This window comes from Sparus aurata, chromosome 11, assembly GCF_900880675.1.
Source record: "Sparus aurata chromosome 11, fSpaAur1.1, whole genome shotgun sequence".
Lineage (NCBI taxonomy): Eukaryota > Metazoa > Chordata > Actinopteri > Spariformes > Sparidae > Sparus > Sparus aurata.
In genome coordinates, this window is record NC_044197.1 from 32,669,656 (window position 1) to 32,688,514 (window position 18,859).

The following is an 18,859-nucleotide window of genomic DNA, read 5'->3' on the forward strand; positions in this document are numbered from 1 at the left end:
TGGTACCCTTAACACTAAACATCCCCAGTGGGTACGTAACTCTCTACTCTCTCTACACGACCTCTCAACAGTTAGCAAGAAGATATATTAAGCATCAAACCATGGTACAAATTCTAAGAACCAGTTACATTTTGAAAAGAGAAAATAAAAGAAGGTCTGATGGATACAGCCACTATTATAGTTACTACTGTATTGAACAAAAGTCTAAATATCCACCCGGAACAGGGAGTGGTACCATCTTTTATCCACATGTCTGAAGTAGGACCAGGAACCGAACAGATGTAATGCAGGAATTAAACACATACACTACTCACAATAAGTTGGGGATATTGTGAGAGACTCAGTGGATTTCATACATACGGTGTTTGTTTCACTTCAGAGAGTTTTGGGGTAGGGAGGCAATTGTATTGGGGTGATAGACACACCTCATTTTGTGTATTTCACTTAATGGTCTCACTGTGTACGGTGTGCCTTACATATTGGGGCCAATACCAAAAAACTAAAAGACAACCCTTTTCAATGTGGCATCAATTTCAACATTCTGTGGGTATAAAAAGCTGGTATTGTCAGTAAGTCATTCCAAGTTCATCATTCAAACAGCCATGAACACACGACGTCACTTAACGGACGAGCAGCGCCACCTGGTCATAGCGCGCCTTCGGGTCGGTGGCAGGCAGTCAGACGTTGCTCGTGAACTTGGTGTGTCTCAAAGTGTCATCAGCAGACTTGCATCAAGACACAGAACTACTGGCAGAGTTCGTGACAGACCCAGGAGTGGAGCCCCACGAGTGACAGACCGCAACGATGACCAGTACCTAAGGACCTATGCACTCAGACATCGTTATGCAACTGCCACACAGCTGCAGGCCCAGTTACGAGATGTGAGGGGTACTACGGTTTCCAGACAAACCATTCCAAACCGACTCCACCGCTTTGGCTTGAATGCCAGACGACCGTTGCAGGTGACTCCACTGACACCAAGACACCGCCGTGAACGTTTGCAGTGGGCACAAGACCATGTGACCTGGACAATGCAGCAGTGGTCTACCGTCCTGTTCACTGATGAGTGTCGGGTCACCTTGCACAGAAATGATGGTTGTCAGCGTTGCCCGAGAAGGCGAGGTGAGCGATACGCCGAGGTCAACATGGTCCCCAGGGTTCCCTTTGGTGGAGGAGGTGCAACAGTCTGGGCAGGCATCACCAGTCAGCGCAAAACAGATTTGGTTATTGTAGATGGCTCAGTCACTGCACGTTCTTACCTCAGAGACATCATAGAACCCATCATCATCCCCCAATTCCGCCAGCACACCCCCAACTTCCTGTTCATGGATGATAATGCTCCACCACATCGCGCCAGAATTGTCACAGCTCGACTTCAGGAAGTCGGAGTGCCTCATATGGTATGGCCAGCAATGTCCCCTGACCTGAACCCCATAGAGCACGTCTGGGACCAGCTGAAGCAGAGACTGGATGATCGTACCCCACCCCCACGTGACCTGGCAGAACTGCGTGTAGCACTTGTGGAGGAGTAGAAAGCATTGCCTCAGAACAACATCATGAGGCTAGTGAGGAGCATGAGATGTCGCTGTCAAGCTGTCATTGCGGCAAATGGTGGAAACACCCGCTACTGACATTGTCAATTTTTGTTATTTGGGGCTATCCTTGTTATTGTCAAAATTTTTGGGGTAATAAATATTAAACTAATGAAAATGGCGTTTCTTCTCATTCAATATTAGTAATATCAAAGGGAACTTTTACTTATTTCATTAAAATTCAGACCAAATAGGAAAAGCACTCATGTAAATAACAATATCCCTAACGTATTGTTAGTAGTGTATCTAGCCAGAGTTACTTTGTGAAATAAAAACCAGCTTCACACGAGTTCAGACTGTCCATTTGTCACCGCTTTTGGACACAGTCATTGTTAACAGTATGGAAATCGAGTGGCGCTCTCAAAACGGTAATTTCCATCCAGATATCTCAAAAATTTAACAAAATATGAGCCCCTTTGTAGTCCGCATATTAACATACGCTTACCCTCCCCTCCGCATCACAGCAGTACCGGCCAGGTGGGAGTCCTCCAGTGCGTATACCGCTGTGACAGCTCAGCTGCTCGGTCAGTTGTTATTGTCAATAGTTTTCAAAAAGTCTGCAGCTGCGGAGGAAAAATAAGTGACTGCGCAAGTATTCACCACTTTAAAGTGACTGACATAATTCACATAGGACCAGCCAATTGGTGCTAGTAGTAGCCTGATCAGTGAAAATGGAGATCACCTGAGTGCAGTGACTGTGTCTCAAGTAATTGTAGTATAAAGACACCTGTGTCCAGAAGGACCAGTCACTCAATCAGTATTCCTTGCTACAGTTAGACCATAAAGACAAAATAATACTTCAAGCAACTCCATGAAAAGAAGGTAATGGAATAATGTGAGTCAGGAGATGGATACGGTTGAGTCCACAAGTATGCAGTTACCAGTAGTTCCCCAAAACAATGTCACAAAGACGTGCATCAGAATAGATTTACAAGTGGTTGTATGCAATGCCGACTGAAAAATATGTAGTTGTTAGCCATATACCTACACCACACTGCCTGTACAAAAGATGATCAAACTCCCCTGTGTTTGTTGAGGTGATGTTACTTTAAGTTTGTACACATTGTGTGAGATGCCGTTGGGTTGTTGATCACATATGTTGGGAGGCTGGTCCACTGGGTACTCTATTTAATGATAATTATGGTTGACTGTCACTTATAATGGACTTATGGTGGTGCTAAAGAGTTCTTTGCTTAAATCAAAAATAATTTACCATTATGAATTTCCTTTGCACAGTCACCAACCTGAGTTTGTAACTAATTATTTCTGTTGTTTATTCCTTTCTAGGAAACCACACCAAATTAACTGTTGGTTCATTCTGCAATAAAATAACTGAACAGAATCTGAACTCCTGAACTCTGATTCTAACAGATCATTCATGGTGGCTCAATCTCCCTGCACCGGCAACAGTATTTTAGGATAGCAGAAGGCAGCCAATCCTTCTTTACACGGTCTTTGAGCTGGGTTTAATAATATATGTCAGACAGTGTGTTTCACTTAAAGGATTATGCAAGGACAAACAGACTGCCTTTCTATTTTCAAATATCACCCTCAGTTTATCCCAAAAGACAAAAAAAATGTGTCTGCCTGAAAAATTGTCATCAAAGGTGATGATTCTTGTTGGCTTCAATTTAAGTCCAAGATGACCTTTCTATCCAGAAGATTACACCTGCTATGACCGAAGTTCTCCAGTGTAGCTCAAATCGGAGAAAACGGAAATTTCAGCATTACTCCAAATGGGATTAAGCATGTTTTCTTGCATATAAAGAAAATATCTTAAACACGAGCTGAGACTTGAGTTACTTACTGCTATACTTTTAGAAGTTAATTAAATGAAAAGTGAATAATGTTAAACCCCCAGGTGAACCAGGGTATCAGGATGCAACATAAAACAACAGATTAAGCAAAGGAGGGTTCTGTCACACAAAACCTGGTACCCAAATAAGAGATTTATTGAAGAACAAAGTCCTGGCAACACAATGAATAACAATGACTCAAGCCTGCAGCCTGTTATCAAGAAGCCAACCATCAATACAGTATATCCAAACCAAAATGCCTCACATCACAACAGTCAGAGTCAAAGCATAATCCTCCTGTATTATGCCAAGTCATCAACTGTCAACATCATCTTTGATATGGGAGACAGACTTATCAACATCAACCAGCTGGCAAAGATTACTCAAAGGAACACATTTCATCATTCCTGGCCGCTTGCATTCACTGGTGCTGACTGGACCTCAGCGTTCAAAGGCAAAGGCAAAGGGAAGGTGCGACCGATGAAGATTCTGAATCAGAACTCAAAGTTTACCCAGATCTTTGCTTAAGTGGGGAACTCTTGGGTGCTTGTGAGCTGATTCTCAGTGGTGTTGAAGAGTTCACCTGTTCCCTCCATGGTTTCAATCTCAAATCAAGAAGGTTGATGAGGCAAAAGAGATTAAAGTCAAGAAAATGTGTGGCTCAAACCTTGAGCTTCAACAGGGTGTTTCCGTTGACCTCTCCACCTTCCCACCCTGCAAAAGGGTCCTCTTACAGCACATGACAAGAGTCAACTTCCAGGTATGCACCCTTGTTGATGTTTTGGCAGTAGAGAGAAAAGATGAAGATGACTTAGCAGATGAACTCCATAGAAATATGGATGATGATGATGATGATGATGATGATGATGGTGATAATGGTGATGATGATGTTGATTTCTTCTGCGCAGAGCAGCCAAGCTAAACTAGAAACCTCACACCTACTAGGTTAATTTCATGAACACATTGAGGACACATCCTGGATCAGAGAAATGGTATCAGTGTAGCCAGACCACATACCCCAGCCAACTGCTGCCACACCCAGAAAGCAATAAAAGAGACTTCATAAATAAATCTTCATGATTAAGTCTTCTGGGACATATTCTACACTAATATAGAATAGTAAGAAGCTACAGCATAGATAAGCAGCAAAAAGTGTTTTATTTTATGTTTGAGCTGTAATTTAGTGTCTCTATTTGGCTATATAATGTGTATCTATAGTTAGGTTTCCCACACATTTTCATGGACAACATTTCACTACTTTACTCCAACTGCTAATTATTGTATGAAAACTAAACAGTAAACCTTTTTCAATCTCTAATAGTTGGTTATGTTCATATTCACTTTAAATATTTCAAACTACAGAAAGAGTCAATGCATTGTTCTTTATAAAAAAAAAAAAAAGCTTTACAAGCACTTTCATCAATCTGGCACTGGCTTTCAAGCATGAGGGAAAACAGAAATCAGTTTATCAGTTTATTCTTAAAGCATTTGATTATGAACTAATTTCTGAATGCAAGTCTGAAAAACAATGTGGCAACATGTAGGCTTAAGCTCAGACTTATAACTGAAAATTGAAAAAAAAAAATTGCTCCTGATGTGCAGTTGGCACCTTGCATGGTGGCCTCTGCCATCAGTGAGGGCCCTGCGATGAGCTGGCGACTTGTCCAGGGAGTACCCTGCCCTCACCCAGAGACAGCTGGGATTGGCTCCAGCAAACCCCCCCCCCGCGACCCCATTAAAGGGATAAAGCGATTACAGACAATGGACAGATGGATGGATGGTTTGTTTGAAATCATCACCCAGGTCTACTCCTTCACTTTTTAAAATTTCTCTTCAATGTCCTTGCCTAAATCTGACAGGCTTGCTCTCTTGCTTTTTGCTGAGTGCTGCAGGCTATTTGACTTAACAATAAATGGCATATTTCGTGTTGCCTCTGCCTTCTCTGAAATTCATGAGCAGAACGCTCAAGTTTTTGAATGTCTGATTCAAGTAGTTTTTTTTACTTGTCATCAAGGTATACAACATACCTTTGTCTAGCACATGAAGCAGACATCTGAAGCTGACCAAGACATGACAGAGAGAATTTGGATCACATCCCAAAGATTTCTCCATCCAGACTGAGGTGCAATGGTCTTGTGGAGCAGCACGTCAAAATGGTCCGACTTGGGTTCAAAATTAGCAAAAGCAGGAGATGCTGCTGCAACATCAAGGAATTCTCTGAATTCTTGTAACACTTTGTCACAAATTGATGCACTCACTTGGCTAGCAGCAACCAGGGTATGAAGGACTCCTTTCATCTTCTCCACACACAGTTCCTTCTTGGAAACCATCAGCCTAGGGTCAAGATACTGCATATTTCTTACCAGCAGGTGGTTCACTGGAGCCTTAAGTAGGGCTTTAGCCAGGAGAGTTGTAAGAAAGGCCTTGGTCTCCATTCTTATGTCTAGCACCTGCCTCTCTATGATTTTGCTTGTGCTTCTGAGCTGTCTGATGGATGTTTCATCCACTAATCCAACGTCAACTTTGGTATCATCCTTGTTGAGGGAACAATCAGTTTTTAAAAGGCAGTACAGGCTAGACAGAGCATGTTCAATGTCCCAGCCACTTGCTTTGCACCCATCCAAGAATGCATTATGCATAACGTATAATCCACATGATCCAATACTTTGCAGAGATTTGTTCACATCCTCGAGAACTTCTTTCTGCAGCATGTCAAAAATTTTCAGATTGACATGAGGACCGTCCATTGACAGTTGAACAAAAATTTTCACTCCAATCCCATCAAGAACAGGAATCGTTTTGTCAGCAACATCACGTGCAGTTGCATGACCAAAAAAACTCAGAGCCAACATACCGCATCCACACCTTTCCACCATCCCAAATGCGAACATATAAGTCTATCTGTTTCCGTTGCAATTAATGGTTCCATGACTCATCAAATAGCATCACATATCCAGTTTGCCTTGATATCTTTCTAACGAGGAGAGATTGTAAGTAAGGTGCAACACCGAACATGTTGAGATAGGCGGCCCCGACATTGCTGCAGGAATTGTATGATTAATGCGAATCCGCCACCTTTAGTGCCCAAAGTATCTCTGTGGCCGAAGTCGCGGTAGCAATGGGTGCTGGTTTTACATTTAAAGTGATTTGCTTAGCTGTAGCGACCATGCTCATATCGGAGACAGACCCCAGTCCACTTGCTGGTCTTGCCGTGGTTTTCGTCAAGTTGAAAAACGCCTGGATTGGTAGGCCATCTCTCGAGGTCTTCTCATGTTGGATGTGTTTCGTTCCCTTAGCATAACTTGTGAGGGCTGCCTCCCCCATATTGCCAACATTAAAGCTCTTTTTGCTAAGCTTAAATCTCGCACGTTGGTCATTCTCTTGTTCGGTTTCCAACCAAAGGTTGTATTGGTCTTTCAAGAGCCATGAAATATTAAAGCCCCTGTACGGAGTTTTTAACTGGATATGCAAAAGTCTCTGGTTTCTGCTGATGTGTCTCTGTTACCTACAACAGCAAATGAGCCCATCGGCGTGAAGATACGCTATTTCTAAGTAGTCTAATTCTATACCTCTGAAAGGCATTGGTCGGGTCGGACCACTGACGAAACGATTTACGGCAGTCAGACCGGAACTGACGACATTCAGGATACAGCTTGCTGTTTTGTTGCTACGCTAGCCAGTGCTAACCGAGCTAAAACTTTTGTCATGGCTGATAATGAGACAAAGAAAAGAAAATGAATTCGAACCGAAGACCAACGAAAGGCCAAGAGGGAATCCGATCGAGCTAGGGCTAAACACGGATAAACATTGGCGATTCCTTACAGAGATGGAGAGAGTTGCGGGGCTTGAAGGGAGGGTCGGATCCATAATTCGCCCGATTCCTCCTAGACAGGTTTGTACATTTTATTTCATTTATGAAATGTAATGCGGGACGTAGTTTACAGCAATACATGAATTCATGTTGTTACAACAAAGCTGGCTAACGTTACCACTAGATTAGCTCTAGATACTACACTCGTAAAAACGACAACAAACGTCTTAGATCACGCATCCATTTCAGCTGTGTGTATCAGCCCAGCCGACCTGCAACGATGCATCGGTAATATCCTCTGTCATTATAAATGATTCAGTTTCTTACTTAGAACAAAACATCCATCACAATCACTGTGACTTTGCTGTAACGCTAGCTCTGTAGCACCGTGGGTAATAATATATAGCTGGGAAATTGCAGCGCAACAGCAGCATTACTTTGTTTCCCCGGCGGCATATTATATTAAGTAGAAATACAAATAGACACATTACCTCGTCCATATGCACGCTGCAGATAGCTGCTAAAAAAAAAAAAAAAAAAAAAAGAAAGTTTTCAAAGCAAGTCCCGTCGTCTTTCCAACGTTTCCAAAACAAATCTACACGCGCCGGCCAGACAAACGTCTTCACGACAGTGGGCGCTAGAGCTCATGGGAAATGCAGTCTTCATTCCAGCAAAACACTACCTCTTTCGTCCAGCGGGGCCGCCAAAATCAACACTAAATGAAAAGTCTGTACAGGGGCTTTAAATGCACACTTGCCTGGCACTATTCAAACATCATTTCAGCTAGCTGGCATATGTGGAGGGAGAAAAGGAACGCGCAGAGAAAGAAAGAAACATGACGTGATGTGCAGTTGTGCAATTTGTGTCAGTCAAGCTCACCAGTGTGCTAGCAGACATATTCAATAAACTCTTACTACAACAGTAAACCAGACTGGACTTTGATGATTTTCTTCGACGCAGGTTAGTAATCGGATGCAGTCACTTGTCCATTTATTCTGTTAAAAACCTGAAACTAGCAACTTTTGCAACATTCAAGATGTCCAATTTGACACCAGACAATATTACATATTCCCTTAAATAAAACATTAAATATAAACCAAAAAGGTTTCAGTGTTTCTTCCAAAATATGTCACCCATGCATTCTTATGATATTAATATAAATACTGATAAAACCCTAGCTTCTGCAAAGTTTGTTCTTCTGCATCTACCATTGTTGTAGTAAAATCATGTCACTTGACAGGGACAACAACAAGGACTTGGGGACTTATGGGACTCAACTGGAGCCTCTGGAAGAAGATAAAGCTAATTCTAAAATGCTCCATAATTATCTTCCCTTCGATACTTTACAGCTGCTTTGTTTGGAGAGAAATGATCCTCGACATTTGCTGTAAGCACTTTAGGATGCTAAGCTAACCCGCAGCTAGCTTATAACAAACTCTGAGTTGTTAGCTTAGCCCCTGGTTTGTCACCCATACTTAATTCAATTTAGCGTTTTTTAATACTGTCATGCTTACCAGCTGAACAAACATACTCTGTGGATTCTCAGTTGGGATCATACATGAAGAATAAATTATATTTTACAATCAATGGTTCCAATGTGTGCTGAACACTGGGAGAGATCTTTACAGATCAACTGCGTTCTGTTGCACAACTGCCACCAATGGTAGACAGCAGGGCTTCTCAAACATTCTTGCAGCGTGAATCCCATTACACATTGTTATACTCTGACCTGGACACAAGTCCTGGAAATCCTTCAAAAGAACACTGGAGCATCAAAACTTTCAATCTTACTGACCTCTCAAACCTCAAGACCCCCAGATACTCAAAAAGCAGTCCCGGTTCATTCTTAGGAACCCCTGGAGCCCAATACATCACCTCCAAACCACCCCTAGGGCCCTCTGACATCCCTGGATCTAATTGTAAAACCACTGGAATGAAAGGGGATCGGTACCCCTTCCCTTCCACATGAAAATAATTAAGACATTTAAATATTTTTGGGGTCCATTGTCTGTTACTGTTGCTCTCTCATCCTCTCTTTAACATTTTTCAATCTGACAAAACCCCGCAGAAGAAGAGGCACAGCCTAGCAGTACAGAGTTCTGTCAAACATTTACCTGGGAGTTGACTGTCTGGCCCATCGGAATGCGGGAACACTCCAGTGCATACTGTTTCACACAGAAGTAACATCCCTGGAAGGAAAAGGCACATGCAGAACACATAGTTATCTATAAAATACTATAAAAGTATGGCTGACAAGTTAGTAATCATCCATGGCCAGAATGACACATTGAATTTGTTTAATGTGTATCAAAGTAGCTGCTGGTTTAAGAGAGGCAGGATATGTTTTTTTTTCGTGTTTTTTTAAGCTTTTTAAACAGCCTTTAATGGAAATTCAGTTCACCACAGTCCATCCACACAGGTTTATTTTCCACTGAAAATGCAGTAGCAATCAGACATCAGGACCTTTTATCTAGTGCCACCACAACATTTACTTTTTTGGTTCAGAGTGAAACCTTTCAGCAACTGTTGATGGATTGCAATGACATTTGGCTGAGACATTTATTTTCCCCTCAGGATGAATTGTAATCACTATGGTGAGAGACAGTATGAGTATGTGAACTTGTTTAGTTAGTGGCTCGTGGCTCCTCCTTTTGTGGCCATTACTTCAACCAAACGTCTTCTGTAACTACTAACCAGTCTCTCGCATCCACCGCTCCTCCTTGCAGAACTAAGCCAGTTTAGAGAGCTTGGAGGGACATCTGGCATGTACCAACTTCTTCAGGACTCGCCACAAAATTTAAATTGGAGTAAGGTCTGAAAATTGACTTTGCCAATCCAGAGTACGAATCCTCTTTCTCTGAAGCCATTCCTTTGTAGTTTTGCTGGAACTCCCTTACTGATGGCAGGAGATTCTAATCAGGAATTTGTTGATAAACCTGAGATTCATGGTTCCCTGGATAATATGGACTTGTCTAGGTCCAGAAGCAGAAAAGTATCCCCAGAACTTCACATTTCCACCACCATACTTCACTGTTGGAAGGAGGTTATTTTCTTGATATGCAGTGTTGACTTTTCTCCAAACATGGTGGTTTTGATTGTGACCATATCATTTTGACTCATCTGTCCAGAGAATGGACTTCCAGAAGGTCCATTCTTCTGGCAAAGTTGAAATGGGCAGCTTTGTTCTTTTTTGAGAGCAGAGGCTTCCTTTTAACAACACTCCCATGAATGTCATGGCAATTAAATTTTACATCTGATTGTAGATGCATGCACATTTGTCCCAGCTACCAAAGAGGTCTGCAACTCTCTAGAGGTTGTGTGTGGGTTGTCCTTTACCTGATTTATTATGGTAAAATAACAGAAACCTCTAAACTGCTCAAGGGGTTCACATACTTTCAAGCAGCACGTATGCATGTTAACTCCAGTGTTTAGCGTTGTCTTCATGGCTACCGGTTAGTAAAAGTGTCTTTCATGTGACTGGGTAGTGATAACATTAATTTGTGTTCAGTAGCCCTGAAGTGGTTGAATTGGTTTAGAGAAATAATGTTACTCATGCTCCAGAAAGGCAGCATGGCATTGCACCGGGTAATGATTACCTGGTAACTCTGTCTACAGCGATGTGAGGAATATTGTTTGTTACTCGGGTTTCTATAGTGACTCGGCATCAGGCACTTGTCATTGTAATTTAGTTGTACTGATCAGAAATGGAACAATCAGGGCTTATTTTGTTGCCAATGACCTACCAAAGCAATGTGAACGTTATTCCGATGTAAATGCACCATCTTGGTTATCTGGCTACATCTGTTACTGTGGTTCAAAGTATGCACATGCACAGCAGGCTCCTCTGTGGAAGATTTCGTGTAGGATTCAGCTTTACATCCACTTCTTTTCTGTCTTTACATGTACCCATTAAGAATAATTGCTGTAACTTAAAACATCTTCATTGAACATCATTCAACATTTTCACCGCTACAGAGATGATACCCCAGATCTGAATCATCCTCCATTTTCAAAATCAGCATGATGTAACTAAACTACAACACTGTATCCAAGATATTAAGGACTGGCTGGCTCATAACTTCCTACAGTTAAAGGTTGAGGTTGCGACAGAAATGATTCTCTTTGGCCCCTCACATCATTCCACCACTATTGCAGAGAACCTCAGTCACCTTTCCATAAACATGAGAACACATACCAAGACCTTGGGAATTATATTTGATTTAGATCCAAGTTTTTACAGGCAGGTAAATTCTGTTGTCAGGCATTTCCTCACACCCTCTGATCTAGTCATCGATACACTAATAGAATTAAGGCTGTAACTCCCTCTATGTAGGCATCTCCCATTTACAACTTGTTTTTGAAATTGTTTATACTAAGACTTAGACAGACTTTATTGTCATTCAGTGGGCAACAAGTGAACACAGAACACAATCTCGTTTCAGGGGCTCAGCATAGGATTAAATATGAAAGTATATCAACAAAATACCACAAAAATAATAATAAATATCAAAAACAGAAACATACTGAAAGTGCAAATTACATACTTCAGACATGGAACACCGAACACTCTCTGAAGTCTCGCCCCTACATATATCGCAGAACTTCTCACCCTGTACACTGCCAGACTCCCTAGATCTTCCCACAATGCCATGCTGGCCCTGTTCGCAAGCTCTGGAATAATATTAGACAGGCCGAGTCTGTTGTTGCTTTAAAGATGCATCCCAAGACCCGCTTTTATTCTCTGGCTTGTATTTAAAATGTTCTTATATATTCTGTTAGATTCCTAGGGTTGCATGTCATGTGAAGAACCTATATGGTTGTATGTTTGCCTGCTTCAGTTTTGCTTTTTATGCCTGTATGTATACACATTTGTCAGATACTGTAGTGCACTTTTGTGCAAAACCTGTTTCCTACTTCCGCCCAGCATGGCGGCGTAGAAAAGAGCTCCTGCATCGGCTAAAATAAAAACCCCGCAATTTAGGTCTACAACTCGGTGAAAAGTGATTTAAAGTAGAACAACGATGAGTGGGGGACAAAGTAGTAAAGGGAGAGTCGGGACTCGAAAAAATAAGGAACCAGAAACCCGAAAAGACGGCGACATGAGTGATGTTTGTGCAAGTGAAGATGGCGACGGGATGGAGGACTCCCAGGCCACGCTTAACTCCTTTCGCAAAATGGTGAGCGAGGTCGTAGCCGAAGGCATGCGGGACCTTAAATCTGAAATGAAAAAAGAGTTGTCGCAAGTTCGGCTCAGTTTTAGAGAGGACATGAAAGTACAACTCGACGAGCTACGATCTGAAATCAACCAGCAAATCAAAGCCGCAACCGGCCAGGTCGAGGAGGTAGCCAAGCGACTGGGGGAAGTGGAGAGGAGCGTAGCGGGAAGAGAGCCGTGGGAAACCGGCGTTAAAGACGCGCTTATCCAGCTGCTGAATAACCAAAAGTCACTCCAGGCCAAGGTCGCCGACTTGGAGGGGCGCTCCCGACGTAATAACATTCGGATTTATGGTATCCCCGAAAAGGCAGAGGGCACATCTATGCTACGGTATGTGGAAAACATGATCCAGTCGGAGCTGGGGGACACTACAGGCCTGCGTCAGGGGCAAAGTTTGGGAATTGAAAGAGCACACAGAGCGCTGGCCTCACAGCCACCTGACGGAGCACCGCCGTGCTCTACGGTGGTTCGTTTCCTACAGTTCACGGTGAAGGAGAAAATCCTCCAGGCCGCTTGGAAGAAAAGCATCTACGTCCAGGAGAGTCATGTGTTTTTCGACCATGACTATGCTGAGGCTGTGCAGCAGAGGAGGAAGGAATACACGCCAATTAAGCGAGTACTCAAGGAAAACGGGATCCGTTTCCAAACTCCTCTTACTCGGATGCGCGTGCATTTTGATTCATGCACGGTCACGTTCAACAGCTCCGAAGAAGCAGCGGCAGACCTGAGAAAGCGGGGCCTCTCCGTGGGACCGATACCGAGGAGCAGATCAGACCGCGACGCACCGGGGACGCGCAGGACTACCAGGAGAGCATACGAGAGAGACTCAAAGGTTTCCAGAGGCAGGACCGGGAGGATGCCGTAACGGATGAGTAATGACTCGCTGTGCCTTTTATTGTTGTGATCTATCTATCTATCTATCTATCTATCTATCTATCTATCTATCTATCTATATATATATATATACATATATATATATATATATATATATATATATATATATATTATAATCTATTTAAAAATGTAGCCATCAATACAAGGCCAGCTGACTTGCTATCTTGCAAGGATCATACAAGCTGGCTTACATAACATAATAATAACAGCCTGGGGCGCCGAAAAGGGGGGGATAAGGGGAAGGATTCCATGGGCCCATCATTGACAGGGGCCCAGAAAGGCCCCTAATAAAATTATAATACTGACAAAAATAATATGACACTAATTTGTTAGTTTATAATCATAATATATGCATCACTTAATGCACTGATAATAACACTATGTTTATTTTAGAAACATTTCTCAAGGCCCCCCCCCTTACGTAAAATGTTTCGGTCCTCCCATCAATCAACTGAACTGCTGCGCAGTGCGGTGTATTCAGTCAGTAAGGAGACCGAGAGAAGGCAAAATGCCCCAGAAGTCGGGTAGCCAAAAAAGGAAAGACAAAAAGATAAGACAAGAGAGAGAAGCAAAGGGGCGTCAGTATGTCACCCAGTTTTTCCAAAAACAAGGTGGGTTTGGTTCATATGGTGGAAAGTGCTGGAACACATTAGTCTGTTGTTTATCTTAACATTGTGGTTTTTAAGCTAGCTCACTTTTCTCCCCATATTAGCTCATATCTTGGAAGAAAACTCTGGATTTTTAGATTTCACTGTTCACGTTTAGCAAGCTGCCCATATTTAATCAGTTGCCCACCCCTCCTGTCAAAAATGATGCATGTTTGAACAGACACGTCAAGTGCAGCAGCACCAGCCGCAGCTGTCTGTGAGTCCCGTGAGCCCCCTACCCCTGAACCAGCCCCAGTACCCACCTACCCCTGAACCAGCCCCAGTAGGCCTACCTACCCCTGAACCAGCCCCAGTACCCCCACCTACCCCTGAACCAGCCCCAGTACCCCCACCTACCCCTGAACCAGCCCCAGTACCCCCACCTACCCCTGAACCAGCCCCAGTACCCCCACCTACCCCTGAACCAGCCCCAGTAGGCCTACCCACAACTGAGGGAGGAGGTGAGCAGCTCTGTGTTGAATTAATCTATTATTATGGAAAAAAGATCATTCTGAAATAAAAACACGACAGCAGGGCTACAAGAGGGAGGAGTGAGCAGTGGGGTACTGGTTGTGAAAATCACATTTTCTTTTGTTATTTTTGATGAAATCACTGACAGTAATACAGAATGGTGGGAGGAAACCTGAATCTGGTGATGGTGATGCTATTTCAAATGGTATTACAGGAAATTCTATATAATTCATGTATGTCATGCATTTGTATTTTTCAGGTAATTTAATTTAAGAGAATTTTATATTTTAACCATTAAAGTTGCAGACTTGCAGACAATGAATCTAAATTCCATTGTATTCTGAGTGTTCAGTGCTTCCCCTACCAAGTAACTGTCATGTTGTTCTTTTCACACATATAGGAAATTATAGTCAATAATATTATCAAAATGCAGTTTTATGTAAACAGCATAACAAATTTTCGCCTATACAGGGGACCAGTAATATTTCTTTTCATGGGGCCCAAAATCCCTGGCAGCGCCCCTGATAACAGCTGTTCAAAGTTTTGTACCGATTAATTCGGCGCTACCCAAGCCAGCCGTAGTAAGTAACGCACTTCTGGTCATTTTCACAAAAATAAAACACCCGTTGTCCTTTAATTATAAAGAAAACCGAAAGGATAGAATTTGCGCTTTTATTTTATAAACAGGATGCGAACCTCCCCTCGCTATGGCTAACTTGAAACCGCCGTAACTCTGTTTTAAATTCCGCTCTAGCGCCGGTAACATCAGGTTTTAAAGCTTTTTCGTGTGAGAAAGTAGCTGTTTAGTTCCCTGTTGTGCGGCCAGTTTATCCAAATAACGCTCATTTGCACATTTGCTCCGACGTGGTTGGAGAAGTCCAGACCAGCCGCACCTGTAGCGGAGCGGCGGAGCAGCCCAGCCCGGGTCTGCTGAGGTGATCTGCGGTCAAAACTTCACCGTCATACCGGTAGAAGAACACGAGCCGATTAATTTACCTGCAGCTTTTTGGAGATTAAACTCGGGCTGGATAGCTTCATTTCGGAAGATAAATGTAGGTCTCATAGATGAAAATAAACATCTGTGGCAGCTACGTTAGCTTATTTGAATGAAAAGTGTAAAATGTAAATAGCATCCGACAGTGTGCAGAGAAACAGACAACAAGCGCAGGTTGGCGCCTAGATTTACACTGGAAAGTACGGAGCCCTGGAGGTGACATGGACGTTTTTTTTTTATCTCGTGAGTGCGACTTACTTTATCTCGCGCGCGCGACTTACTGTATCTCGTGCGCGCGACTTACTGTATCTCGCGCGCGCGACTTACTGTATCTCGCGCGCGCGACTTACTGTATCTCGAGCGCGCGACTTACTGTATCTCCTACGTGCGAGATGTTAATTCAAGCGCATTTTGACGGAATTAAACAGTGCAGTCAGTTAAATGAAGTCTTAAGGGGCGTTCAGACCGAACGCGATAGACGCGAATGGAGCGGCTACTCTACATTGAAAATCAATGTAAATGGCGCGATTACACGCGATTCAGGCGACGGCGGCGCGAATGGAGCGTCTGGCGCGGTGCGAATGAAGCGTCTGGAGCGTCTGGAGCGTCTGGCGCGGCGCGAATGAAGCGTCTGGCGCGGCGCGAATAAAGTTGAAAATATCCAACTTTTCAAGCGGCATCGCGCCGCGACATCTAATCAGCGACGAGTTCAAGCCGACGACGTCACTTCCATCACGTACGGTTGTTTACGGTTGCTCAGGGCAACGGTGGAGGAGAAGCTAGTTGTAGCTCACCTCAGACAGATGGACAGGCGCTCCACAGCTGAGATGCAGCGCCTGTAGTTGGTGTCCAGGCGGGAGATCCTGGCACCGACCCGAGCTAACAGGTCCTCGAACTGGGCTCCAGTCAGCCTGAGCTACCGCTGGAACCGGTCGTCATCCAGACGGAGCTCCTGGAGGAGACAGTGAAATTCCCCCAGCTCCGTGTGTCTCCGGAGGACTTCATGAACCCAGACACGACGGCGGGTGGTTTTCCGGCGTTTCTGGGACTTGTACAGCAGGTACAGTACAGCAACGGTGGTGATATCAGCCATGATAGACGTGGAAAGACAGCGGGTTGAGAAATACCGGTTCAAAAATGAGCGGGCAAGCGGGCAAGCGCGAATGACGCGAATGAAGCGAATGACGCGAATAGTCCAAAATGATCACGCGGCGCGAATTAAGCGTCTGAAGCGATTGTATTCGCGTCTATCGCGTTTGGTCTGAACGCCCCTTTATTATCATGGATCGAGACCATGTCAGAATTTTAATTGATTAATTAATTAAAGTTATTAAAGTGTCTTATTGTGTAACGGTAAGAGGTACATGTAACAGGTATTTTGATGATCCACGATGAGTGTCCAGGTGTTTTAATAGCTATTATAATGGTTATTAGGCTAGCCATGATGGAGGAGTTGTAAAGGTAATAGTAGTTTGGTTATAATCATTTTGGAAATAACGTTGCAGCAGTCACAACTGGCAATCAGGACAAATGATTAACAATGGATGCAGGTGCATATAGTAGGCTATCATATTCATGTGAAAGTTGTGACAGAAAACCTACATTTACTAAAATACCTTCAATTTTCCACGACATTCTCACACAGACCACATTCTCTCGGTTTTCGCAGTACACTAAACACGTTTGCTTTCTTCTGTTATTATATAAAACAGATACTATTGCTCTTTATATCACAAGGGGGCGCTGTTGTATAAGACAGGTCATAGTTAACACGCTGCACGGAGAGAGGTCAGAGTGCAACAACATGGCGACTGTGTACGATACGACGCTGCTACTGAGAACAATGTTACAGTATAAGTTGTTGAAGTAAACGGCACTTGTTCATGATTCCAGCGTCCCATCATTGTTGAGTTAACACCACAACGTTCATTTCATTCAATCATTTGAGCCAGAGTGCCACTGCATCTTACATACTATCTCGCGAGTGCGAGTTATTATCTCGCGCGCGCAACTTACCATCTCGCGTGCACGAGATATAGCAAGTCGCACGTGCGTGATAGTAACTGGCGCGTGCGAGATAGTAAGTCGCGCGCACAAGATAGTAACTGGCGCGTGCGAGATAATAAGTCGCACTTGCGAGATAAAAAAAAAACAACCTATCCATGTCACCTCCAGGGCTCCGTAAGAAAGACTACTGGGCTAAATGGCTTATATACTTAGCCAATGCAGAGTGTGACGGATGAAATGGTTGTAAACAGGGCCGTTTCTGTCTTTTTGGGGGCCCTATACAAGATGCTGTTTGGGGGTCCCTATTTTGTCAAACTACGATGGATAGATTCCTAACCCTTTTGGATGATCCATAAAGATGCAACAATCTGTTACATTTTAAGAGGAAAAAACAGGCTAGAGTCGTGAAAGCCTCTCTCAAATTAAAATCAAACATCTTAAGTTGACCCACACTAGTAAGTTGAACTGATAGAAAATGATAATACAAGGTAAACAATAGGGATCCTTGAAAGGTCAATAAATGAAACTGATGGAGTGTTCCTCAATTTTATTTTATTTTAAGTTGACATTAAACATATAACATACATACACCCAAAACTAAAGTTAAAGTTGGAGAGAAAATAAAATAGGCTATTACTTAGAAAAGAAAATCACAATGAGCCAGCATCCATATCAATATGCAAACAATAAAAACAAAAAAAACTAACAAGAATAATACTGTGAGGTAGTAAGGAACCTTTCAAATGTAACACAAGCCCTTCAGGACCAACACAATAAACCAGCAGACAATAAAAATGCAACAATGAAAACAAACCAACAATAAAAACAATACTTTAAAGGAACCATACAGAACAAATAACACAATCACACCACTTTGTGATGATTATCAGTATCATCTGAGTCTTGTGTTTTAAGCAGATCTACCCTAAGCCCCACCTCAAAATTTCTGCTTCCTTGCCAGCATATGAGAGCTGCTTGTCAATCTCTGGTGCTGAAGGCGGCAGTTCTGCTTCCTGTTCTGCGGCTCCAAAATACTTCAGAATTGCTCCTGCAAAGGCGAAACTCCTCAGGTTACCAAGCAAAACAGATCCTAAGCAAATATTCATACTATATAAGTGAGTCATGTTACACTAATGGAGAAATTCATAATCTGTTTTTATTTTAAACCTTGCAATATACAGCACAGTGTCCCTTTAAAGCATGCACCCAATTTCAAAGTTGTCACTTTTAAGCAGTTTCAAAGAGTTATAAAACAAAGATAAATGACTGATGAGCTTTATGTGATATTGAAGGAATATCTTAGTTTATATTTCACAGAGTATTACAAAGTGAACTGCTTGCTTAACTGATGATTTGGTCTTAACATATTCTGTGGGCAGAACAAACGGTCCTATATCGTATAGTTTAATTTAAATTGACTTTTACTTTGTGT

At 42.8% G+C, this 18,859-nt stretch overlaps 1 protein-coding gene across 4 annotated transcripts in view; it reads right to left on the minus strand.

Moving 5' to 3' along the window:
* Positions 1-18,859, minus strand: part of szt2 (SZT2 subunit of KICSTOR complex) — a 221,147-nt gene that overhangs the window by 18,624 nt on the left and 183,664 nt on the right. For all 4 annotated transcript variants that reach the window (XM_030433927.1, XM_030433928.1, XM_030433929.1 and 1 more), the window contains one exon: positions 9,314-9,388. In XM_030433927.1, coding sequence (XP_030289787.1) covers positions 9,314-9,388 — 75 coding nt within the window. The remainder of the gene's footprint in view (positions 1-9,313; positions 9,389-18,859) is intronic.